Below are 25,740 nucleotides of genomic sequence, written 5' to 3'. Positions count from 1 at the left end.
CCCAGGACCCTGGAATCATGACCTGAGCTGAAGGCAGACGCTTAACCGACTGAGCCACTCAGGCGTCCCTGTTACTGGTTTCTAAGAGCTCTTTATGTATTAGGGGGATTAAATCTTGCTCTTGTCACATTTAATTTTTTTAAAAGATTTTATTTGTTTATTTGAGAGACAGAGCACGAGCAGGGGGAGGTGCAAAGGGAGAGGGGAAGCAGATTCCCCACTGAGCGGGGGGCCTGATGTGGGACTGGATCCCAGAACCCCGGGATCGTGACCTGAGCCGAAGGCAGACACTTAACTGAGCCACCCGGGCGCCCCTGCCAGTGCATTTTAGATACTTGATTAATATCTGATGAAAAATACCCAGCTCCAGTTGTCGGTAATACGAATGTTTGATTTCCTGAGTAGATATCTGAGCCTGTGAGATATACTACTCCTACTAAGAACACTATTTATTACGTGCTATATAAGCTTTTGGTTGCAAATAACTATGGAAGAACCAACTCAAAATATTTGAACCATAAGGACATTTGTTAACTCACATAATAAATTTAACCTATTTTTCCAAAACAATTATCCTTTTAAGAATTAATGCTTTATCAATAGAGATCTTCTACTCTAAGTATGTGGACTATTGCCTATAAATGAAACCAAACTGAAAAGTCCAAAGATGGAGAGAAAGAGACTGAATTTAAAAATTTAAAGCCGTATCTTGAATTCTGCATTTGGGATGGGGATGTCTGAGGTCACACATCCCTAAACTTTTCAGTTAAGTAAGCCAAAGAATTCTGGTTTTGTTTTGTTTAAGCCACTTTGTGGTGTTCCTGTCCTTTGCAATGGAAAGAAATTCCAATGGTGGCTGATTTCTAAAGCCCTTGGACAGGCAGATACCTTCAGCCCCAGAGGTTGACCCGAGGACTTCATTGTGTCTCTGTCCTTTGGCTGGGCTGGTCAGGAAGTTCTCAAGTCCTGCTCAGACTTCTGGGAGGCTAAGGGCTTTTGTTTGTGAGTGCTGAATACTCCAGTTACTCTACTTCTAAGATTGTTCTCAAGAGCTGCAAGATACTGCTGGGGGAACAGTGAAGATGAAGCAGCCTGGGGCCAGTGAATCTTAGCTATCCACCACCCATCTATCCATCATCCATTCCTTCATCCCTCCACCCACCCACCACCATAACCCATCTGCCGTCCATCTGTCTGACCATCTGTCTGTCCGTCCATCCTGTCCATCCATCCTTCAGCCTTCATTTAGTGCCATATCTGCGTCAGACTGTTACGGGTACTGAGTATACAGAATGAGGAAGACACTATCCTTGACCACCGGGAGCTCTGCGTCCTCTAGAATTCAGGCTAAAACACTTACAGACTGTGGACTACTAGCTTCCCTCAGAACCAGCGCTGGACATTTAGTCCTCACAAGAGAAAAGTCGTTGACCACCTGGGTAGCTAATTTCAGGACTAAGGGGCAGGTCTGTTTCACCCAAACCTCCTCTGTGTGGATGGCTGAAAATCTGTTAGTACCTCTAATGGAAGCCTCAAGAGTGGTCATAAAGCAGGGACACCCTACCCCACTTCAAAATGTAAACGTGGTTTTATTTAATGCCTTTTATCTGTCACAAAGTACCGCTGCCTCCCCAGGGTCCCCTCTTCCTAGAAAACAAGATGGCAGCATAAGGCACGTGCACTGTCCACATGACGTCAGGTTAGGTCCTTAAAAACAAAAGTAAGCAATAGTCTTCCCATCAGCCCCGAATCGCCTCCCTCACCAATTGTTCAGAGAATGATTGTCCCCCCAGAGCACAACTTGGAGCAGAGAGTGCTTAAATGAGAACTGCACCGCCCCACATGCCAGGTTAGAAAACCAAACCAAACCAACGACTAAGAAAACCAACAACACAGGTACGAGAGCATAATACCGGAGTAATGAGATTAGTCCATAAATTAAAAAGGAAAAAAAAAAACCCCAAAAAACAGACAAACCCAAGCCTGTCCCCTCCTCATCACCAGCCCTCCCCCAAATCAGCAATTCTTCGCTTTTGTTCTGTTGAGTCTTGTGGAAAAGCCTGGACTCCGAGCCAGCCCTTTTCTCCAAAGTTAAATATTCCCAAAAGCCACGGGGGGGTACTCTGCGTCTCAGGACCCGCGCTTGGACTAAAAGGACAGCCGCTGAGATGGTCGCCAGGCACGTCCTCTCGGCCGCAGGGACCCTGCCCGGCGTCCAGCATCTGGCGGGCAGGCGGGGAAGGCGAGAGCCTGCGAGGGGGTGGGATGCGCCCGCGACGGCAGGTGGCGAGGCCGTGGCTTCTGCTATAAATACTCGAGCTCCAGCGCGTGCCTCAGCGCCTCCAGGTCGGCGTGGCAGGATATCCGCCAGAAAGGCATGTTGTGCTGGAACACAGAAGAGCAGCTGCGCGGTTAGGGCCCCGTCCCCCGCAGCCCCCACCACCCCCCGGGTCAGAGCCCGATGCCAAGGCCACCCAAGGCGGCGTGGCCTGTGGGCGTCTCCCGAACCACAGGGGCAGTTTCCCCCCCCCCCCCCCCGAGGGTCCATTCCCTCGGAGCCCGGGCTGCCCGGCTCATCCCGAGCAGCCTGGCAGACGGTCTGACCCTCCCGCCATCTCTGGGAAAGTCCTAGGTCCTACAGGTGGTGCGCTGACCCGGACTGAAAGCAGGCAGTGAGAAGGCCGTGCCTTCTGAAAAAGTTGTCCTCGGTCCTGCTACCTCGAGGACAAAGTCTCAGCCAGGGGCTCGTGTGCCTCGCACCCCTCCCTAACGTTTGCTCATCGCCAAATGAACAGACGGAGCCGGTCCCAGCCAGGGTCGGGCCGGCCGGCCTCGGCAGACGGGACGACGTCAGTGTTCTTGCCTGTGAAATGGGCAGCCGATTTGCCGCATGCGCTGTTGCGGCTCTTGCGGGCGCCCGGCCCGTCCACTCGGGGCTGCTGTTACGATTACGTCTAGGCGCACGAGGGCGCAAGGGCGAGGGACACGGTCGTGCGGGGCGCGTGTGCGCAGGGCCGGGGGTGGGGAGAGGCTGGCTAGCGAGTTCCTCGGTGTCACGGTGCAGAGTTTGGATTTCACGGCGTCAGCCTGTGACACCCAGTGTCTTAAACAGTAGTCTCTTAAAGCTGCCGTTCCGGAGCCAGCCCCTGTGCTGGTGCTGTGTGCTTCCTAGCTCACCGAACTGCCCAGACAAAAGCACGAGCACCTTTTTCAAGTGGGCATGAGAGCGAGAAAGAAGAGAACTGATTCAGCCGAAGTTAAACTGCCGGCAAGCCAGAACGAACTGCCCTCACGGTCACGGTCACCACACGGTCATTAACATTCGGTGAGAGTGCATGTTCTGTGCCACACACATGACCTTGTTTAACCTGGTCACTAATGCTCAGGGAGGCACTCTGTCTTACTTCACAGATGACACTGAGCCACGGAGAGGTCATGTCAGGCTCCAGAGAAGAAAGCTGACTGCACTTTTATCACTGGAAGATTTAGTCATTGGCTAAAGTTGCCTGCCCAGTACCACTCTCTCCTTTCTTGCTTCCAGAACTCAGAATTTGGCAGCACTGTGCCCAGACCTAGGGGATGAGCTATGATCGTCTAAGCAAGCTGTGACAACCCCAGCCGTTTGCCAGGGATTTGTCCTGTATCTTTTTTTTTTTTTTTAAGATTTTATTTATTTGGAGAGAGAGAGAGATGAGTGGGGGACAGAGGCAGAGGGAGAGGGAGAAGTAGACTCCTCACTGAGCAGGGAGCCCATTGCGGGGCTTGATCCCAGGACCCTGAGATCATGGCCTGAGCTGAAGGCAGACGCTTAACTGACTGGGCCACCCAGGCGCCCGGGTCTTGTGTTCCTCTTGACTTGGGACCCACTGAAGCCAATGAGGAAGGTGGTAAGGGGCTTTTGGGAAAGGTTTTCCTCCAGGATTAGAGGGAGGCACCTGAGGAGAGAACTCCGTCCTCCTTACTTTCCCTTCCTATTTGGATGCTGTCATGTTAGTATGTGATGCCTGGAGTTGTGGCAGCCATTTTGAGATCACGAGGCAACAAATAAGAAAATAAAACCCAAAGATGGTTAGAAAGGTAGAGCGACATGACAGAAAGGGATGCTTGGTGAATTTATGACCCATGGCAACAACCTAGGGCACAACTGTTACTAATCTTATAAGGTGAGCAAGTGTTTAACACCATTACATAGGCTTTCTGCTATCTGCAGCTAAAAGATACTGAGCCTCCACAGGACAGTCATTGGCCTTAAACTATTTACTAAGTGAACAGATGGTGCTTGATGAACATTTGGATGCCTGAAGTTCTGCCCTGTGAGGTTCCATGTCCACCGGCTAGAAATTATACAGGCATCCTTTTGGTTCCTGGAACACATCAGATCATTTCCTGCCTCTGGGAGCTCCGCACTTATCACTCTGCCATCTCTTTATATATCATTATCTATCTTTACCTTCCTGGTCTGTGGTAGGCAGAATAATAGCCCCCCAAGATGTCCAACTGATCCCTAGAACCTGTGAATAAAGGGATTTTGTGGGCGTGATTAAGTGAAGGATCTTGAGATGGGGAGATGATTCAGAGGGCAGGGACTGTGTCTGATGGTCCACTGCCGTGCGCTCCGCGGGGCCTCCTGCTCAGCTGACACGCACACACAGGGTCCCCACTGGAGTCACAGAGAAGAAATCCACGGGCACGAAATGAACAAGGTGGTTTTGTGTTGTGGTGAGCACTATGAAGGAAACAGAACGGGGAGGCAGGGCCGAAAGCAGCTGGGGGAGGGTGTCTATTCTGATAGCTGGGGTCAGGGAAGGCCTCTCTAGGGGGTGACAGTTAAGCAGCCTGCAGAGGGCAAGTAGGAGGTGCAAACCTGTGGGGGGAGGTAGTTGAGGCAGAAGACAAAACAAGTGCAAAGGCGCTGAAGACAGTTCGAGCTTGGAATGTCACGTTCACTGCTGCATAGCATGGCTCCTGGCACACAGCAGGTGCTCAAGAAACACACGGGGAAGGAATGAAGAGGAAGGGAGAGGGGACAAGAAGGAAGGCGGGCTTCTCAAAGTTCTCAGCGAACACCTCTTTTTCTCTCTTGCTCAAAGGAAGCAGCGTACTATCCATCATGGGTAACGGATGCTATTTCTTTAATGCGTTCCAGCTCCCCCCGCTCCCCCCCCCCCACTGCAGCCAAACCTTCCTTTCTCTGCAAAGATGGATTTTGCTTCCTGCCCGGCCAATCCTGTCCCCTTTTAAAGAGTGTAATTCATTTTTCTGGGAGGAAATGAGCAAAGGTGGGAGAGACGGTCTCAGCCATCTCCATCCCAGGCCTGCAGTACAGGTGGATTTATCACTTGCAGAGAGGTGGAGACAAATGACCCACTAAAAGGGAGATATTAACAACACTGTCAGCCCCAACAGTCCAAGCCCCTTGTCCTGTCGCCGTATTTCACGCTGCTCAGGTGTCCGGCGCCCTGTGCTAATGACTCCCATCCGTCAGGCCAGGAGAGCGGCTGGTGCACAGCGTTCCTCGCTAATGCGCTGGGGCTGCTCTTCAGTCGCAGAGGTTTTTAGGGGAGCTCAGTGGATGGGGGTGTGCGCCCCGGTCTTCCTTGGTAGAAGGCCCCAGCTCAGGGGTGAGGACAGAGTGTTTGAAACTCCTAGGTCCACCTCCTTCCTGCTTGGCGAGTAAAACACACCTCCGTTTGCCTGTACCAGCTGTGTGACCTGAGGTACATTACTTAACCTCTCTGAGTCTCAAATACAGCCTCCGTAAAATGAAGCAAATGACACCCCCTCTGCAGGGAGGTTGGAGGATTCAGTGACACGAGGATGCCGGTAATCAAGAGGAGGGGTACGGGCATGCGGTTCGGTCGGGCCCCCTGGGTGCCAGTGACAGCCCTGCCCCAGGCCAGCTGTGATGGAGACTGCCAGCCCCCCCGCCCAAGCAGCCCCCGTTTTTCTTAGCTGGGTATGTGGTGGCTCAGAAGGGTGACATCTGCGAGCTAGAGCCGCGCAGGGTGTGACCACGTGACCCAGGTCTGGCTGCTGGGGTGTGAGCAGCAGTGCCGTCCACCCGTGTCCCCTGGGCCCTTATAGCGATGGGGCAGCCTCCCTTTCCCTTGCCAGAGGCCACCGTGCAGACAGCAGCGGGGGGGGGGGGGCGGTGGCGAGAGAGCAGCCCCCGGCCGGCAGAGCAACAAGATGGAGGGGGCCTGGGTCCCCGGGGCTGACGCAGCCGGGCCTGAAGCTCACGGTGTCTTACACGAGAGAGGCCGCGCGCTCTGCTATCCTAACGGCTGTTGAGCATCTCTGGCCACCCCAACCCTTCTGCACAGAACCTGGGCGGCACTGGCCCAGTGAGACCCTCCCGCCCCGCTCCTGCTGGAGATCACTCTCTCCACCCCTCTGTCGGTCTCAGTCACGTGCGTCTCCCATGGGCTCTGAGCCAACGAGTGATTTGGGTGAGCTTTCACCTCCTGTGCAGATCAGCATTCATCTCTTCTTCCTCCGCTGGTTCTGAATTTCTAACGGTCATGTTCTCCCACCGTCCCGGGAGTGATACCAGAGGCTCGGGTGGTGGGGCACGCCCTTGGCAAGGTCCCTCCGCTCAGCCCCAAGCGCGCCTGCGCGGTGGCTGGTCCAGCTTAGGGGGGCGCCACCTGCTGAAGGCCACACAGCCCAAAGGGCAGAGCTAGGATTTAGGGTAAAATGTGTGCCCCTGGCCGCATCGTTCTGTGGGAGCAGGGCTGGCGGTAGGGTGAGGCCGGGGAGGTGCCTGGTCCGGTACAGAAGGCGAGCCCAGACTAGCTGTTCTCAAAGGAGGAAAAGACTGCCCCCCTAGGGGTCACTGTGGAAATTTCTAGAGCTGTGAATTTCGACTTCTGATGATTTGGGGGCAGTGCCGGTGGGGTCCTGCCTCATCTCATGCACCTGGGACCTGACTGGTTTTCGAGCGTCCTGTCAGATAGTCCAGTTAAGTAAAAACCTGTACGGAGTAATCTGAGCCTGGACTCTTAACACTGTCCCTGTTACACAGAAATCAAATCTTGTCCATGCTTTTAATAAAACCTGCATTTCCAGGAGTGCGACTACTGTGTACAGCAATGGAAGTCTGTGTCTTGTTTTATTCAGGATCTCTCTAGGAGCTGCTTAGCAGTCTGCAGAAATCAGCCGCAGCCCCTCACCTGGCTCCCAAATGGCCGAGACCGCGCACCTGTGTCCCTGTGTTTGCCGGGTCACAGCCACGGCTTGCGTGGGTACAAGCCCTGGGATTTTGTGCCTGAACATTTAGGTGTGGAAGCGCAGGTTACTGTGAGTGTAAATAACTTTCCCTTTATTTCTCTTCGGTAACACCATTAGATCTTGACCTTTTAGCCACTATGGTAATAGTGTCCAGGACCATTAGTATTTCATTTCAGGAGAGTAAAGGGGTCATTTCCAAACATTTACTATGCTGCCCTGACAAACTCCAGCGGCAAGAAGGTGGGAACAGGTCAGTGGCCGCTCCACCGAGGTCCCTGTCCCTGTCTGGGCGAGGGCCAGAGGGCCGGTGAGGGGGCAGGGGCCGCAGGCCTACGCTGCTTCTCCAGTCCAACCGTGCTTGAAGCTGAGCTTCATTTTGATTGCTGTCCCATGTTGAGCGTTAGAACTCAGCTTGGTGGGGGGGGGGGGCTCTAGAGGCCCTGGCAGTGGCTCGTCTCATCACACAGACCATGCTCCTGAGCTGGCACGGTGCTTCTGGGACACCAGTAATCTGTGGTAATTCCTGTGATCGTGCTATTGCCTTGGCCAGTCCTTGTGTATCACCTCTATTACAATCATTTACTTAATATTTTTCTCGCTGAATCAATTCATTTTTAAAGTTAAATATGCTTTAGAAAGAAGTGCTCAGCTTCCTCCTAGGCCTCCCCTCCTGGGCACTCTCCACTGCCTGGCCCACCACTGTGGCCATGCTGGCTCCCTGCGGGAAGCTCCAGCCTGCAGACCTTGGAATCTCTTGGTTCCTCTCTGGGACTGCCTTCCCTCTGACATCTACTTGGCTCACTGCCTCTCTTCCTCCTCTCTTTGCTCAGATGTCACCTGGCAGCGAGGCCTGCCTTGACCACTGTGCACGCTGGCAGCCGGCCCCACCCCCACAGTCCCATCTGTCCCCAGTCCCTGCTTTATTTTTCTCCAAAGCTCTGGTCACCACCTCCTGTAACACATGTTACACTCCTGTGTCTCCTGCCTGCCCCAGGCTGGAGCTGAGGGAGGGCGAGAGCCTGTCCCTTCTGCTCACGGCAGGCCCCCCAGCACCTGCCACAGTCACGGGCATGCAGTAGATGTGCAGCTGACGGAGCTCACCCACTAGGCGCAGTGTTTGCGCCTAAGACCCAGTCGTCGAGGCCCTGAACAGAGTATGGACAGCGGGGGGAGGGAGCTGCAGGCAGGCCTGGGTCACTGGAAGACCAGAGTGGTACCTGATCAGGGAATTCTTCCCTCTGAAGCGTTGCTGGAGCCTGAGGGAGGGGAAGGGGAGGAACCTTGCAGGGGGCAAGGCCTTCTAGCTCCGCCCCCAGGGCCTTCTCCTGGGACCCTCTTTTTCAGGCTTTGTCCGCTGAGACTCTAAACATTTCTGCATTTCCCTGGAATCTGTTGCCGGGGAGGGAAGGGGGAAACCAGGTCCTCCCGATTAAGCTCTGTGACATTAACAGTCCACTTCCCAGGCCTCTGGGTGGGGGAGTGGCAGGCTCTCTGGGATGCTGTTGACAGGTCCAGACCCAGGACTTGGGCAGCTGTTCCTTTTCCAAGAGCAGAGCTGCTGCCACCAGAACCCCCTGCCTCTCTCCTCATGGGCCCAAGATCACAAATGCAGGATTTTCTTTCTCATTAGCTTAATGCTGTCTTTATTAACTGGGAAGGGTTCCTGGAACATATGATCAGTAAGTATGGAATAAAGCGCGCACACGTGCACCAGCCCCCCACCAGCCTGCCTGACAGGGTGTCTCTGGGCTCCCGAGAGGTTGTCCTAGAAAAAATCCAGGGCTATGAGGGGCGGCAGCCAAAGGCACCGAGGGGGATTTGCAGAAGGAAATTACTCAGGATGCTTCTGCGATTGCAAATGGGGAGGGACCGGGGAGGTAAGAGCCTGGGAAGGAGGGGACCCAGCCAGCGCCGGGGTGGGGGGCGGTGGGGGAAATCCTCGTAAAGAGCCCAGGAAACCCACGAGCCTGTCTCAAGAGGAGAAGCAGAGTCTGAGAGGTGGACAGAGTACCTTCTTTGCCCCCTGCTCCTCTTCCACGCCGTCACCGATCACGATGTAGACGGCTTTTCTGCCGAATCGCTGCATTATCCTCTCGAAACAGCTCTCCTTCCCTGCACACGCAAGAACGGGGGAAAGAAAAGACGCCTGCTGAGCACCCAAGATTGCGGGGACTCCTAACCTGAACCAAGTGCTTGCTGGGAGCAGCCCCCTCCTGAGTGCCAAGCACTGATCAGCTTGTCCTCAAGCAGTGTGCGCACTGTCACCATCCCCACATGAGTGGTGACAGCGTGGGGGCGCAGAGGGGCTCAATGGCTTGCTCAGAGTGACACAGAAGACAGAGTGCAGAGGCTTGAAGCAGGCTCCGGAGTCGACACGGCTGGCTGGGGCAGGGGCGCCAGACCCACTTCACAGCTGAGGACACCAGGCGGCATGATTTAGGAGGCAGAGGTGCCAGGATTCACACGTCCACAGGTGGCAGCCTGGTGACAGACTGGGCCCTCAGGTTGACTCCCCTGCCCAGTTTTTTTCTTGCTACCCGTTGATGACCACCCCTTCATATCTGCCTCCTTCCCAGGCGTGCAGACAGCTGTATAAATCCAGACGCACTGGATTCAGATCTTAGCTCATCCCAACGGTGTCAGTGAGTGTAGTAACAAGAAGGAAAACAGCAGTGCTAAAAACAGCAGTCCCTCTCTGACTTTACGGTCTGCTAGGTGCTCTAAGTGCTTCGCCCACATCAGGATTTCTCAGCCTTGGTGTTACTGGCACGTGGGGCAGGATGAGGCTTTGCTGAGGGGGCTGCCCTGTTCGTGGGGGATGTTTGGGGGCGTCCCTGGTCTCCACCCAGGAGATGCCTGGAGCACCTCCTCCAGTTGAAAAAACAATGTCTCCAGATGTTGCCAGATATCTCCTGGGAGGCAAAATGCTTCCCCACTCTGTTGGGGAACACTGACTTAGGTTATTCATTTACTGTCATCACGGCAATCCTTATGAAATTGCAATTAATAGAATTCCCATTTTAGAGATAAACTGAGGCTGGTGGAGGGCCCCGAAGAGAAGCAGAGGAAGAGTATCAACAGTAGTTACAATAACACAGCTCTTATTTTTGAGCACTTGTGCTCTGCTGGGAACATGCACTGTTCGCTTGTGTCAGACGTTTAGGGGGATTCTGATCATCCATTTTGACAGACTGAGAAGCTGAGGCACAGAGAGGTCACTTGCCTGGGGCACCAGGCTAGCAGGTGCAGAGTCGGGATTCAAACCTAGGCTGCCCAAGTTGCTTGAGCTCGGAGCTACTCTGTTCTGCTGCTCTAGGCAGGACTCAGCCCTGCTGGGAGCAGCGGCGGGTCAGAGCTGTGAATCGTAACTGTCTTCTGAGGCAGAACTACATTACACTTTGCAAGGCCTTTCACTACAGCAGGTGGGGTCTACCCCCCCCCACCCCACTAACATTGGGTTGACCGTGTGACTGGCTTTGACCACTCCTGGAATGCTAGGGACCTGCCATGGGAAGTGTGTGTGAGTGGTGTGGCTTGGCTCCCTTTACTTCTGCCATCTGTCAGAAGAAGAATGTGCCCAATGGCCGCAGTGAGTGATGGTCCCACATATAGAACAGAGCAGAACCTGGAGGAGATCCCAGTGGAGTCACCACCAATTCCCCAGACACGTGAGTGAGAAACACCGTAAGCCACTGAGGTGTGTTATGCAGCCTTATCGGAGTAGAAACCTGACCATTGAAAAAAATGCTTTTTAAGTTAAAACGGGGAGCTGGAGGCCAAATTTCTATGCAGTCTCAACTCTGATAACCCTCAGTGTGTTGACCTTCAGGCTCCCCAAGTGGGAAGGAAGTCGCTCTAACATGTCCCTGATGGCATTTGATTCCTCTTACATAGAAACAGAATCAATGGGCTGAATGGAAATTCTAGATGTGCCTGGGTTATGGATGCCTTTCTTGCAAAATCTACAGAAAAAAAGTGCTGTTAAATGAAACTTTGCTTTAAAACTTTTATCACAGGACTGAATGGAGTTTTTCACGTGTTCATGTTCATTGTGAGTTTTCCATACTCATTTGGCCACTGACTGGATCCTTCGTTCATGAGTCAGGTCTTGAGACATGCCCTCCTGGACCAGAGTTTCTCAAACATTCCAGAACTACCTTCACCATTGTGACCAAATCTGGGAACTCCTGTTATGTAATCTTAAAAAAAAAAAAATCAACTCTCACTTCTATTTTTACTGAAATGAATTCATTTAAATACAGAATAGAATCACTGTATTAAAAAGCACACCAGGGCGCCTGGGTGGCTCAGTTGGTTGAGCGACTGCCTTCGGCTCGGGTCATGATCCTGGAGTTCCGGGATCAAGTCCCGCATCGGGCTCCTTGCTTGGCGAGGAATCTGCTTCTCCCTCTGACCCTACCCCCCCATGCTCTCTCTCTCTTTCTCTCTCTCTCAAATAAAATCTTTAAAAAAAAAAAATGCACACCAGATCAGGAGCCCAGGATGGCGGAGGAGTAGGAAACCTGGATTTTGTCTGGTCCCAGGAATTCAGCTGGATAGGGATCAAACCATTCTGAACACCTACGAACTCAACAGGAGATCGAAGAAAAGAATAGCAGCAACTCTCTGAACAGAAAAGCGACCATTCTCTGGAAGGTAGGACGTGCGGAGAAGTGAATCCGAGGCGATATTCGGGAGGATAGACGGCGGGGGAGGGGCCTCCATCAGCCGCTTCTGGCAAGTGATAGAGCCACGGAGCACAAAATCGGAACTTTTAGAAGTTGGCTCTGCTGAGGGACGTCGCTCCAGTGGCTAAGCGGGAGGTGGAACCCTCGTGGGACAGTGTGGTCTCAGGACCCTCGGGGTCACAGAAAGACTGGGGGTGCCTGAGTGCGGCAGAGCTCCCAGGTATCGGAGTGGGGAAGCCGGCTGCAGAGACAGGCTCTCAGCTCGGGGTTGCCATAAACCGTGATCTGCAGCACAGTCGGGCCACTGCTCCTCCAGCAGGGACCCAACAAGCGGCAGATCCGGGGAGACTCCCCTTCCTCCCCCGGGAGGAGCGGCACGGGAGCGCACCGCAGGGATCTGCTGGGTTTGGAGACTCCACACACGGTCGGGTGCCAGAGATAGAAACGCTCAGTCACAGGCCGGGTGAGCACGGAGTGCAGCCGGAGACCGGGGAGACGGGAGTGACTGACTGCTTTTCTCTGGGGGCTCATTGAGGAGCGGGGCCCCGAGTTCTCGGCTCCTCCAGGGTGGAGATTGGGAGGCCGCGATTTTCACTCTCTGCCTCCAAAGCTTGCAGGGAACAACAGCTCCCGAGAGCAAACCCGAGCAGATTACTTAGTCCGGACCGGGCAAGGGCGGGGCAATTCCGCCTCCGGCAAAGACATTTGGGAACCACTGCGACAGGCCCCTCCCCCAGAAGATCAGCGAGAACAGCCAGCCAAGACCAAGTTTACCGATCAATGAGAATGGCAGAACTCCAGTGCTAGGGGAATAATGCACATAGAATCCATGGCTTTTTTACCATGATTCTTTAGTCTTTCAATTAAATTTTTTTTTGTAAAAATTTTCTTCTTTCCTTTTCCAACCAACTTATTATTTAATTCGTTTTTAAAAATCTTTAATTTTCATTTTTACAGTCATATTCTATCCCTTCATTGTATTTAAAATTTTGGGATGCCAAAATATACCCAAAATCTACTGTATGGCTCTGTTCTATTCACCAGCCTGATCATATGCCCTCTTTTTTTCTTTTCCCTCCAGTTTCAGGTCTCTTCTGATTTGTTTAGTGTATATTTCTGTGGGGTCGTTGTTGCCTTTTAGCATTTTGTTCTCTCGTTCATCTATTCTTCTCTGGACAAAATGACAGGACGGAAAAACTCACCTCAAAAAAAAGAACAAGAGGCAGTACCGACTGCCAGGGACCTAATCAATACGGACATTAGTAAGATGTCGGAACTAGAGTTCAGAATAACGATTATAAAGATACTAGCTGGGCTTGAAAAAAGCATAGAAGACACTAGAGAATCCCTTTCTGGAGAAATAAAATCTAACCAAGTCGAAATCAAAAAGGCTATTTAATGAGGTGCAATAAAAAAATGGAGGCTCTGACTGCGAGGATAAATGAGGCAGAAGAGAGAATTAGTGATATAGAAGACCAAATGATGGGAGAATAAAGAAGCTGAGAAAAAGAGGTAAACAATACGGGATCACGAGGGGAGAATTTGAGCAGTAAGTGATATCATAAAGTGAAACAATATTAGAATAATTGGGATCCCAGGAGAAGAAAGAGAGAGGGGCAGAAGGTATATTGGAGCAAATTATAGTGGAGAACTTCCCTAATTTGGGGAAAGAAACAGGCTCAAAATCTAGGAGGCATAGAGAACCCCCCCAAATCAATAAAAATAGGTCAACACACCAACATCTAATAGTAAAACTTACAAATCTCAGAGACAAAGAGAAAATCCTGAAAGCAGCTCAGGACAAGAGGTCTGTATCCTACAATGATAGAAACATTAGATTGGCAGCAGACCTATCCAGAGAGACCTGGCAGGCCAGAAAGGACTGGTATGATATATTCAGGGTACTAAATGAGAAAAATATGCAGCCAAGAATACTTTATCCAGCTAGGCTGTCATTGAAAATAGAGTGATAAAAAGCTTCCAGGACAAACAAACTAAAAGAATCTGTGATCACCAAACTAGCCCTACAAGAAATATTGAAAGGGGTCCTCTAAGCAAAGAGAGAGCCAAAAGTAACATAGACAAGAAAGGAACAGAGACAATATACAGTAACAGTCACCGTACAGGCAATATAATGGCCCTAAATTCATATCTTTCAATAGTTACCCTGAATGTAAATGGGCTAAAGGCCCCAATCAAAAGACACAAGGTATCAGATTGGATAAAAAAGCAAGACCCATCGATATGCTGTCTGCAAGAGACCCATTTTAGACCCAAAGACCCCTCCAGATTTAAAGTGAGGGGGTGGAAAACCATTTACCATGCTAATAGACATCAAAAGAAGGCTATCAGACAAATTAGATTTTAAACCTCAGCTTGTAATAAGAGATGAGGAAGGACACTGTATCATACTTAGATCTTCTTATTGGATAGACCCTTTAACAGTTGTAAATATTTATGCCCATAACATGGGAGCAGCCAATTATATAAGCCAATTAATAACAAAATCAAAGAAACACATCGACAATAATACAATAATAGTAGGGGACTTTAACACCCCCTTCACTGAAATGGACAGATCATCTAAGCAAAAGATCAACAAGGAAATAAGGGCTTTAAATGACACACTGGGCCAGATGGACTTCACAGATATATTCAGAACATTCCATCCCAAAGAAACAGAATACACCTTCTTCTCTAGTGCACATGGAGCATTCTCCAAAATAGATTACACATCCTGGGTCATAAATCAGGTCACAACCGGTACCAAAAGGTTGGGATCATTCCCTGCATATTTTCAGACCACAGTGCTTTGAAACTTGAACTCAATCACAAGAGGAACGTTGGAAAGAACTCAAATACATGGAGGCTAAAGAGCATCCTACTAAAGAATGAATGGGTCAACCAGGAAATTAAAGAATTAAAAAAAATCATGGAAACCAATGAAAATGAAAACACGACTGATCAAAATCTTTGGGATGAAGCAAAGGCGGTCCTAAGAGGGAAGTATATAGAAATACAAGCCTTTCTCAAGAAACAAGAAAGGTCTTCAATACACAACCTAACCCTACACCTAAAGGAGCTGGAAAAAGAACAGCAAATAAAGCCTAAACCCAGCAGGAGAAGAGTATAAATAATAAAGATTAGAGCAGAAATCAATGAAATAGAAACCAGAAGAACAGTAGAACAGATCAGCAAAACTAGGAGCTGGTTCTTTGAAAGAATTAATAAGACTGCTAAACCCCTGGCCAGACTTATCAAAAAGAAAAGAGAAAGAACCCAAATAAATAAAATCATGAATGAAAGAGGAGAGATCACAACCAACACCAAAGAAATAAAAACAATTATAAGAACATATTATGAGCAACTATATGCCAGCAAATTAGGCAATCTGGAAGAAATGGATGCATTCCTAGAGACGTATAAACTACCAAAACTGAGCCAGGAAGCAAGAGAAAACCTGAACAGACCCATAACCAGCAAGGAAATTGAAGCAGTAATCAAAAAATCTCCCAACAAAAAGAGCCCAGGGCCAGATGGCTTCCCAGGGGAATTCTACCAAACATTTAAAGAAGAATTAATACCTGTTCTTCTGAAACTGTTCCAAATAATAGAAATGGAAGGAAAGGGATGCCTGGGTGGCTCAGTCGTTAGGCGTCTGCCTTCGGCTCAGGTCATGATCCCAGGGTCCTGGGATTGAGCCCCACATCGGGCTCCCTGCTCTGCTGGGGGCCTGCTTCTCCCTCTCCCACTCCCCCTGCTTGTGTTCCCTCTCTCGCTGTGTCTCTTTGTCAAATAAATAAGCATCTTAAAAAAAAAAAATGGAAGGAAAACTTCCAAACTCATTTTATGAGGCCAGCATTACCTTGATCCCAAAACCAAAGACCCCACCAAAAAGGAGAATTATAGACCAATATCCCTGATGAACATGGATGCAGAAATTCTCACCAAAATACTAGCCAATAGGATCCAACAGTACATTAAAAGGATTATTCACCACAACCAAGTGGGATTTATTCCTGGGCTGCAAGGTTGGTTCAACTTCTGCAAATCAATCAATGTGATACACTACATTTTAATAAAAGAAAGGACAAGAACCATATGATCCCCTCAATAGATGCAGAAAAAGCATCTGACAAAGTACAGCATCCTTTCTTGATTAAAACTCTTCAGTGTAGGGATAGAGGGTACATACCTCAATATCATAAAAGCCATCTATGAAAAAACCCACAGTGAATATCATTCTACATGGGGAAAAACTGAGAGCTTTCCCCCTAAGGTCAGGAACACAGCAGGGATGTCCACTATCACCACTGCTATTCAACATAGTACTAGAAGTCTTAGTCTCAACAATCAGACAACAGAAAGAAATAAAAGGCATCCAAATCAGCAAAGAAGAGGTCAAACTCTCTTTGCAGATGATATGATACTTTATGTGGAAAACCCAAAGACCACCCAAAAACTGCTAGAACTCATACAGGAATTCAGTGAAGTGGCAGGATATAAAATCAGTGCACAGAAATCAGTTGCATTTCTATACACCAACATCGAGACAGAAGAGAAATTAAGGAGTCAATCCCATTTACAATTCCACCCAAAACCATAAGATACCTAGGAATAAATCTAACCAAAGAGGTAAAGAATCTGTTCTCAGTAAACTACAGAATACTCATGAAAGAAATTGAGGAAGACACAAAGAAATGGAAAAACGTTCCATGCTCATGGACTGGAAGAACAAATACTGTTAAAATGGCTATGCTACCTAGAGCAATCTACATATTTAATGCAATCTCTATCAAAATATCATCAACTTTTTTCACAGGAATGGAACAAATAATCCTAAAATTTGTACAGAACCAGAAAAGACCCCAAATAGCCAGAGGAATGTTGAAAAAGAAAACAAAAGCTGGTGGCATCACAATTTCGGACTTCAAGCTCTGTTACAAAGCTGTAATCATCAAGACAGTATGGTACTGGCACAAAAACAGAAACATAGATCAATGGAACAGAACAGAAAACTCAGAAGTGGACTCTCAACTCTATGGGTCAACTAATCTTCGACAAAGCAGGAAAGAATATCCAATGGAAAAAATACAGCCTCTTCAACAAATGCTGTTGGGGGAATTGGACAGCCCCATGCAGAAGAATGAAACTGGACCATTTCCTTACACCACACCCAAAAATAGACTCAAAATAGATGAAAGACCTAAATGTGAGACAGAAATCCATCAAAATCCTTCAAGAGAAGAACACAGGCAGCAATCTTTTCAACCTCAGCTGCAGCAACTTCTTCCTAGAAACATCGCCAAAGGCAAGGGAAGCAAGGGCAAAAATGAACTACTGGGACTTCATCAAGATAAAAAGCTTTTGCACAGCAAAGGAAACAGTCAACAAAACCAAAAGACAACTGACAGAATGGGAGAAGATATTTGCAAATGACATATCAGATAGAGGGCTAGTATCCAAAATCTATAAAGGACGTATCAAACTCAACACCCAAGGAGCAAATAATCCCATCAAGAAATGGGCAGAAGACATGAACAGACACTTCTGCAAAGAAGACATCCAAATGGCCAACAGACACATGAAAAAGTGCTCAACATCGCTCGGCATCAGGGAAATCCAAATCAAAACCTCAATGAGATACCACCTCACACCAGTCAGAATGGCTAAAATTAACAAGTTAGGAAACGACAGATGTTGGTGAGGATGCGGAGAAAGGGGAACCCTCCTACACTGTTGGTGGGAATGCAAGCTGGTGCAGCCACTCTGGAAAACAGCACGGAGGTTCCTCAAAAAGTTGAAAATAGAGCTACCCTATGGCCCAGCAATTGCACTACTGTGGGTATTTACCCCAAAGATACAAATGTAGTGATCCAAAGGGGTACACGCACCCCAATGTTTATAGCAGCAATGCCCACAATAGCCAAACTATGGAAAGAGCCCAGATGTCCATCAGCAGATGAATGGATAAAGAAGATGTGGTATATATATACAATGGAATATTATGCAGCCATCAAAAAATGAAATCTTGCCATTTGTAATGATGTGGATGGAACTAGAGGGTATTATGCTAGGTGAAATAAGTCAATCAGAGAAAGACAGTTATCATACGATCTCACTGATATGTGGAATTTGAGAAACAAGGCAGAGGATCATAGGGGAAGAGAGGAAAAAATGAAACAAGACGAAACCAGAGAGGGAGACAAACCATAAGAGACTCAATCTCAGGAAACAAACTGAGGGTTGCTGGAGTGGAGGGGGGTGGGAGGATGGGGCGGCTGGGTGATGGACACTGGGGAGGCTATGTGTTGTGGTGAGCACTGGGTGTTGCGTAAGACTGATGAATCACAGACCTGTATCCCTGAAACAAATACATTATATGTTAATAATAATAATAAAAAAGAACACCAGTCCTCTCACACCCATTAGGATAGTTATTAAAAAAGGAGAGAGTAGAACAGATGTTGGTGAGGATGTGGAGAAAGTGGAACCCTTGGGCCCTGCTGGTGGGAACGCACAACGGTGCGGCCACTATGGAAAACAGTATGGCGGTGCCTCAAAAAATGAATAGAATTACCCTGTGATCCACCAGTTCCACCACTGGGTATATATCCCAAAGAATTGAAAACAGAGTCTTGAAGAGAGACTTGTACACCCATGTTCATAGCGGCACTGTTTTACAACAGCCAAGAGGGGGAAGCAATCCAAGTGTCCGTGGACAGATGAATGGATAAACGAAATGTAGCACAGACATAAATGGACTATCACTCAGCCTTAAAAAGGAAAGGGATTCAGACACAGGCTACATCACAGATAGGACCCTTGAGGACATTATGTTACATGAAATAAGCTCGTCACAAAAGGACAAATATTCTATGATTCCACTTCTCCGAGGTCCCCAGAGCAGTCACATTCCTAGAGGCAGAAAGTAGAAGGGTGTTTGCCAGGGGCTGGGGGCAGGCAGGAATAGGGAGTTCCTGTTCAATGCAGACCCACCTTCAGTTCTACAAGATGGAAAGAGCTCTGGGGAGGGACGGTGGGGATGGTGGCAGAACAGTGGGAATGGGGCTGTTACCCCTGAAATGTACACTGAAAAATGGTGAGGATGGTAAAGTTCATGTCACGTGTATTTTACCATAATTAAAAAGTATTTAAGAAAGGTTCTCAAGAAGCCTGCGAAGGCACATGACTACAGTGTGCAGAAAGACAATGATAGGCTCACCAAGTCCTGTTGTAGAAGCTCTCATGGCCATCTGAGGCCTGAATTTCATGATTTTAAAATCTAAAAATCTAAAGGCACTTTTCTGTAATGTTCAGAGCTAGAACTTAAGTAAAGGCAAAAACCACTCTGGGAAAATGCTTCCAAAATACTACAATTTTTTTCTTTTTTAGTTCCAGAAAAAAAAAAAACAAGAGTAAAAATTTCTAATTAAAAACATCTTAGGGGCGCCTGGGTGGCTCAGTCGTTAAGCATCTGCCTTCGGCTCGGGTCATGATCCCAGGGTCCTGGGATCGAGCCCCGCATCAGGGTCCCTGCTCTGCGAGGAAGACTGCTTCTCCCTCTCCTACTCCCCCTGCATGTGTTCCCTCTCTCGCTGTGTCTCTCTCTGTTAAATAAATAAAATCTTAAAAAAAAAAAAAACAAACCCCCATCTTAACTAGATTTATTTTGCATTCTTATATAGTTTTAGGTGATATGAGAATAAAAAACTCCAGCCCCTCCCCTCCGAAAACCAGTAGGACCTGCCCTGATGATAAATGATGCTGTTCATTTCTAGTTATTAAATTCTCTTATCTGATGGAAGCTCTGAGCCTAAGGCTTGTTCTCTTTGTTAATAAAGATTATCAAGCATTAAGAGAGGTGTCAAAGTAGGATAACACTAAATTGAGACTCTCTCCTTAAAAGAGAATTTAAAAAAAAAAAATCCAAATTTTCTCTCTGTGTGGTTCAAGGTTGGATTCAAGGTTATTTGACAACTTGTACCACCTAAATTAAAATCACCTCATGTGCCATGCTGTGGTGGAAACTATTTTCCTTTTTTTAAGATTTTATTTATTCATCTGATAGAGACTGAGAGACACAGAGACAAAGCATGAGCAGGAGGGAGAGGGAGAAGCAGACTCCCCACTGAGCAGGGCGCCCAATGTGGGGCTCGATCCCAGGACCCTGAGATCATGACCTGAGCCGAAGGCAGATGCTTAATTGACTGAGCCATCCAGGTGCCCCTATTTTCCTCTTCTTAGTAATAGAGTTCCATGACTTACCTGTGTTCACGGCACTTAGCTATGGACTACGTTTCCCAGCCTCCCTTGCCACTAGTCGTGGCCATGTGACTAAGCGGGGGCCCATAGGAGGTGAGTAGAAGCACCAGGTATCCCATTTGAGTCCTGGTCTTAAAACATTTGACATGTATTACTTGCTCTTTCCCCTCTTCCCATAAGCCGGAACGATAATGTGGCAGGATTCTGATTTAACCATACATGAGAATAAAACCACAGGGGATGGTGGAAAAATAAGATGGGAAGGACCTGGGATCCTGGGTGAGTCTGAGGACAGAGTTGCCCCACTAGCCTGGATGACTCACCTCTAGTCTGTTGACATGTGAGAGAGAAATAAGCTTGGATTCTGATGTAAGTCCTGTATTTGGGGTGTGTGTTACAGCAACTTTGCAGATAACCTAACTTTAGAAAACGATGGTCCTAACTACTTTCTCTGGAAGCTGAGGTTAAAACGAGTGGTTTGTGGGATTGTTCTGGGCATCTGAGTCATGGCCATGGACAAGTTCTTTAGCTTTCTTAGTGCTCTTTTCCTTAAGCTTCCCAAATGCGGGATGGAGAGCTAGCCTCACCCTCCCTCCCTGCATCACCGTGAGGTCTGGTTCTCCCTACCTGTCTTGGTTGCACTGTAGATGTTCTCAATAGGAAACACGGAACCCAGTCCATACAGCAGGACTTTGGCTAAGGCAGGGATTAGCTGAGTGGTAGTGACCAGCACGTTGACACAGTTGGGCCTGAGGACAGAGAAGACTGTAGGTCAGAACACCAAGGCCAGGCCTCCTCACCCTGCAGCACGAGCCTGGAGTCAGCAGGAGCTCTGGTGGGGTTTGGAGCTCTGGCTAAGTCATCTTCAGGTGAGGGGAGGCCCAAAGATCCTTCAGCTGTTCCTCTCTTTTAAGCCTGAGGCTGCCTGGCACATTGAAACGCAATCCTGTAATATTACTTACAGTGTTAAAGTGTTAATACTTATTTAAAACAAATGTTTCTTGCAAGGGCCCACACGTACATAGCTGTAGCCACTTATCAGGGATGTAAATGAGTAATATGGATCAGGTGTAGGGCAACAGGGAGCGGTGAGGACTGGGGTAAACTGGAGAACACCTGCCGGTTCTGATATTTTGACAGAACCTAGAAATCTGGAGCTATGGATTACTTTCCCAGTCTTTGGGACAAAGTGTTTAAAAACAGGACACATCCGCAGGACAGAGCCAGCTCATGGCCTGCCATCTTGTAACCATTCATATGCTGGGTCACAAGATTTTTGGATGCTAGTGCAGGGGGTTATTTGTTCTCTGGCTCAGATGATCTTGTTAAAGAGCAAGAGGCAATTTATTGGGAGGCCTGGAATGAAACTCCTTACGTTGTAATTGCCTGCCAGATGATCTGCAGCCCACTAGAAAAGGATTTTCAGAGGGCTTTGTTGTGACCAGCGGGTGTGGTGGGCAACAGCGGATGGGACAGACCGACCTACGTACAAAGCTCTGCTGGACCCTGAGAAGTCTTAGCACCTGCTTGCAAGGTTTCCATGGTACCGTGTGACTCCTCAGCTTTATCAAATGTCTGGAAAGTGTGCAAGTGAGAATTTGGAGAGTCCAATTCTTCAAGTATGGAAATGGAGGAGCCGCCGCCCTCAAATGGGAGAAAGTTCAGGGGCTGGAAGGCAAATAGGGGCTCCTACCTACCGGGAATTGATGAGGTTGAGCGCCTTCAGAGAGTGGGTCAGCCAGAGGTCGGTCAGAGCTTCCAGTTCAGCTCTGAGCTGTAGCCAAGTCTCTCTTTTGGGAGCTCCTATCAAGCCTATGGACAAGGGAAATAAAGACGTGGTATTTATCATTTGAGAGGTCTGGGGGGGGAGGTGGTTAGGGAAGGGGAATCTAGCTACTGGCACCCTGAGATTTCAAATCAGATGATACCCAAGGTCAACTTTATCCTTATTTTGGGATTGATTGATCAATAATCCTATCCACTGATTGATCCACCCATCCGCCCGGCCCTCCGTCCATCCCTCCCTCTGCCCATCCATCCAACAAAGGATTCGGGAGTGCCTTCTGTGCGCTCAGTATTGAATAGGCACGGCATACACAGATGAACAAAAAATGCAGATTACAGAGTTTATACTGTTACAGTGGAGACAAAAAATGAATAAAATAAAAAGGATTAACATTTATTGAGTGCTTACTGTGTGTATGGCTTGTGCTTTTTTTTTTTTTTTGGCCTGTGCTTTTAATAGGATTTATTTCATTCATTTTCACAGTGCCCCTAGAGGTGGACACTCTTTATTTTTTCCCATTGAGATATAACGGACATATAACCCTGTGGAAGTCAGGTGGAGAAGCTGAGGCTTAGTGAGGTCAACAGACTTGCTCACTGCAGAAGTATGGAGACAGGTGTACCCAGGCAGCGGACCTCCAGAGCCCACTCCACGGGTTCTCTAGACCTGTCTCTCAGCCGTCAAGGCCCCTAAGATAAAGTTCAGCCTCCAGAGCCCCCGCCCCTGCGTAGTTGCTTATCTCACCTCTTGCCATTGCCCTGCTGTCCTTCCGGTCCCCCCCAGGGGCCTCCTCTTTGTCCCCCGATACACCAAGTACGTTCCTACCTCATCTCAGAACCTGGACCACTCTTCATATCTTACCTTCCCTGTTTGCCTAAGTCCTGTACACTCAGTTTCCAATGTCGTTTCTTCTGGAAGGCCTACCCTGGTCAGGTCTCTATTTTACACTCTCCCAACACACTGTACCTCTTCTCCTGGCACACTTGTCACAACTATGATTTCAGACACATCTGTGTGATCATGTGTTCGATGTCTGCTTCGGCCACCACACCGTCGGCTCCATGAGGGCAGGGGCCGAGCTGGTTTTGTTCACCACTGCGGAACCAGCCCCTGGGCAGTGCTCTAGCCGGGGCTGGCGCATGGCTCGTGCCGATTCGGTGTTTGTTCAAGGGAGAAGGAATTCACTGGGACAAAACGCTGCAGGTGGTCTCTGGCTTGCCTTCTCTCTGCCCCTTCCCCACAGCCCTTAATAACAATACAAACTGTCGGGGGCACGGGACCATACAGTTTACGAGAGGCTTCCCACGCGTGCTGCCACGGGTAGTCAGCTGGTCGACCCCTCCTACTTTACACTAGGAAGTATGCTTCAGGCGTCTGTCTGCTTGCCCCCTACCCGCAGCTTTTCCCCAGGCTCGGCCTCCTTCCCCAGACAAGAGCAACATTCAAGAAGTGCTCACTGCGCGGAGGCACAGTTCTAAGCAACTCCCATGTGTTAATTCACATTATCCTGACATTTGTCCTATGAGTTGGGCAGCATCATTATTCCCATCTGACACCTGAAGAAACTGAGGCACGAAGGGGTTAAGTAACCTGCTCAAGGGTTAGAACAGGACGTGGTAGAGGGAGGTGTGAAATCAGGCGAAGGCCTCTGAACCCAGTCCTTTTCTATTTTCTATTTTCACCCTGTATCTTGTGGATGTCTCTCTTCTGAGCACAACTGCCCAAACCCTCGGGATCCCGGGGTGTTGGTGACCCCCGGGGTTGGAGGCTGGGGCCCTCACCAGGCCAGTTCTGTGATGCAGAAAGAGCTGGGGGAGAGGGGTGGGGGAGGTGAGCCGCCCGCGGAGTCCTGCCACCTGCAGGCTCCCCTCGCCTGTTGACACACTGCACAATCTCCCCTCAGCTCAGGGGAGAGCAGAGCAGCCTGACAGGAGCCCCGGGCACTTCCTGGGGCTTAACCTGGATGAGGAGCAGGTGGCCCCTGTCAGCCGCCTCCATCCCTGTCTCCTCTACTCCAAGCACACCTGCTCCCCTCCTTGCTCCACGTCCACAGACTTGGGTGTGAGAGGCTACCGAGTGCGGGCAGAGGTGGCGAAGCCACCGGCCTCGGGCTCCACCGTGGTGGTTCGCCACCTGGGCTGTGTGATGCTGGCCAGGTTACTTAACGTCTCTGATCTCAGTTTCCACCTTTATAGCACACAGATGGGAAAAGCACCTCACAGGGCTGTGGCAAAGGGCAAATAAAACAGTAGGTGAAAAGCCCTCCTAACAGCCCGGCCTACAGTGAGTGCTCAGTAAACACTAGCTACGGCCAGGACTGCGTAGGGTCGCAGCTGCAGACTGGAGACACAAGAACCTGAAAGACTCCCAAGCAAAACTGAAAGGAGCTAGTGACGAATGCGACCATTTGCTGAGCCCCTGCCTCAGGCACAGAGCCATGACTTCTGTGCCCATTAACAACAAACCTTTCCATAACCCAGGGAGACAGAATTGTTTTTATCCCCATTTCACAGATTTAGACGCTGAGGCTCAGGGAGGTAGCCAGAAAGTGGAGGCATTGGGACTGGAAGTAGGTTCTGTCCAGTCTGAGACCCTAGATTCTTCCTGGGACTCCACTCTTTCTGGGGCAGGGGGAGGGAGCCCTGGAAGCTTTGGGGGCCAGGGGGCCAAGGGGCATATGGCAGACGCTACCAGCTGCCTACTCAGACCTCTTCCCTTTATGGGCCTGTAGTTGGTTCCACACACCCCCAAATGCCTCCTGGGGGAGAAGCAGCATCACCTCCTGTTAAGAACTGCTGGCCCAGAGAATTCCAGAAAAGCAATCTAGGGCCTGGCACTGCAGAGCCAGCCTTGCCCATAGGCCCTTCCAGACTTCTCATCCAGGGCCACGACCAGTGCTCTCTTGCTGCCGAAGCCAGCGGCTTTCACCCTGACCGCACATCAGGGCCTGAACCCTGTGATCCCGACCCCAGCGGCAGCCAGGCCGAGAACATCAGAGCTGGAAATGCCCCAGGTGGTTCCAGGATGAGAACCAGCGGCTTCCAGGCCTTCTCCAACTTCAGTGTTTCCACAGATCACCGGGAATCTTGTTAAAAACGCAGATTCTGACCCAGTGGCCTGGAGGGGGCCCCCAGAGTCTGGCAACAAAGGTGATGCTTACGCAGCTGGTCTGCGGCCCACCATCTGAGCAGCAGGGGCCGAAGCCACCGGTCCCCCAACTCCAGCAAGTGACCGAGATGCCCGGAGGGCGTGTTGGAACACAGGTGGCGAGGCCACCCCAGCCTCCTCAGGCCACACCTGATGTAGCCGGGGGGGGGGGGGGGTGGCCCCTAAGCCCTCCCCACCGCTCGTGGGCTGTGGGATCCCAGGCAGGCTGTCGTCTATTCCTCAGTCTCCCGCCCCACACCCGCCCCAAGTGAGGACACAGAAATGCTCGTGTCCCCTTCCAGAGCGTGCCCCGAGGCGCGCACTGAGCAAGCTGGTGTCTGCGCACGCAAGGGGCCGTGGCCACCCTTGACCCTGCCTTGGCCCGGGGTGCGGCCTGAGCAGGGCAGCCAGCCCTTACCTCCCCCCCCTGCCGGGGGCCACCGGCCACTCACCACCGACGTTGTTCTTGTAGGTGTTGTACATCTCCTTCACCCGCCGGTAGCGGAAGGCCAGCTTCCTCATCCAGTCCACGCCGCCGTGGACGCCGGAGCCCAGGCACAGGTTGGCTCCCGGGGCCGAGCTGTGGAAGCCGTCGGTGGAGAAGTTGTACGTGCTGGGGGGGGG

At 49.9% G+C, this 25,740-nt stretch overlaps 1 protein-coding gene across 2 annotated transcripts in view; it reads right to left on the bottom strand.

Annotated features, from left to right (window-relative positions):
• Positions 1 to 1,185: 1,185 nt before the first annotated feature.
• The window catches only part of EYA2 (EYA transcriptional coactivator and phosphatase 2), a 184,192-nt gene continuing 159,637 nt past the window's right edge, over positions 1,186 to 25,740 (bottom strand). Inside the window, exons 11-15 of one of the 2 annotated variants that reach the window (XM_021689061.1) lie at positions 25,569 to 25,729; positions 21,881 to 21,995; positions 20,811 to 20,932; positions 9,242 to 9,342; positions 1,186 to 2,385 (exon numbers count right to left, since the gene is read on the bottom strand). In XM_021689061.1, the coding sequence (XP_021544736.1) occupies positions 2,305 to 2,385; positions 9,242 to 9,342; positions 20,811 to 20,932; positions 21,881 to 21,995; positions 25,569 to 25,729 (580 nt within the window). In that variant the 3' untranslated portion in view covers positions 1,186 to 2,304. The remainder of the gene's footprint in view (positions 2,386 to 9,241; positions 9,343 to 20,810; positions 20,933 to 21,880; positions 21,996 to 25,568; positions 25,730 to 25,740) is intronic. The other variant, XM_044918691.1, reaches the window with a different exon arrangement.

The sequence above is a fragment of the Neomonachus schauinslandi genome, chromosome 10, assembly GCF_002201575.2.
Source record: "Neomonachus schauinslandi chromosome 10, ASM220157v2, whole genome shotgun sequence".
Taxonomy (NCBI): domain Eukaryota; kingdom Metazoa; phylum Chordata; class Mammalia; order Carnivora; family Phocidae; genus Neomonachus; species Neomonachus schauinslandi.
Note: the sequence above shows the minus strand (reverse complement) of the source record. Positions and strands in the feature narration are given on the sequence as shown.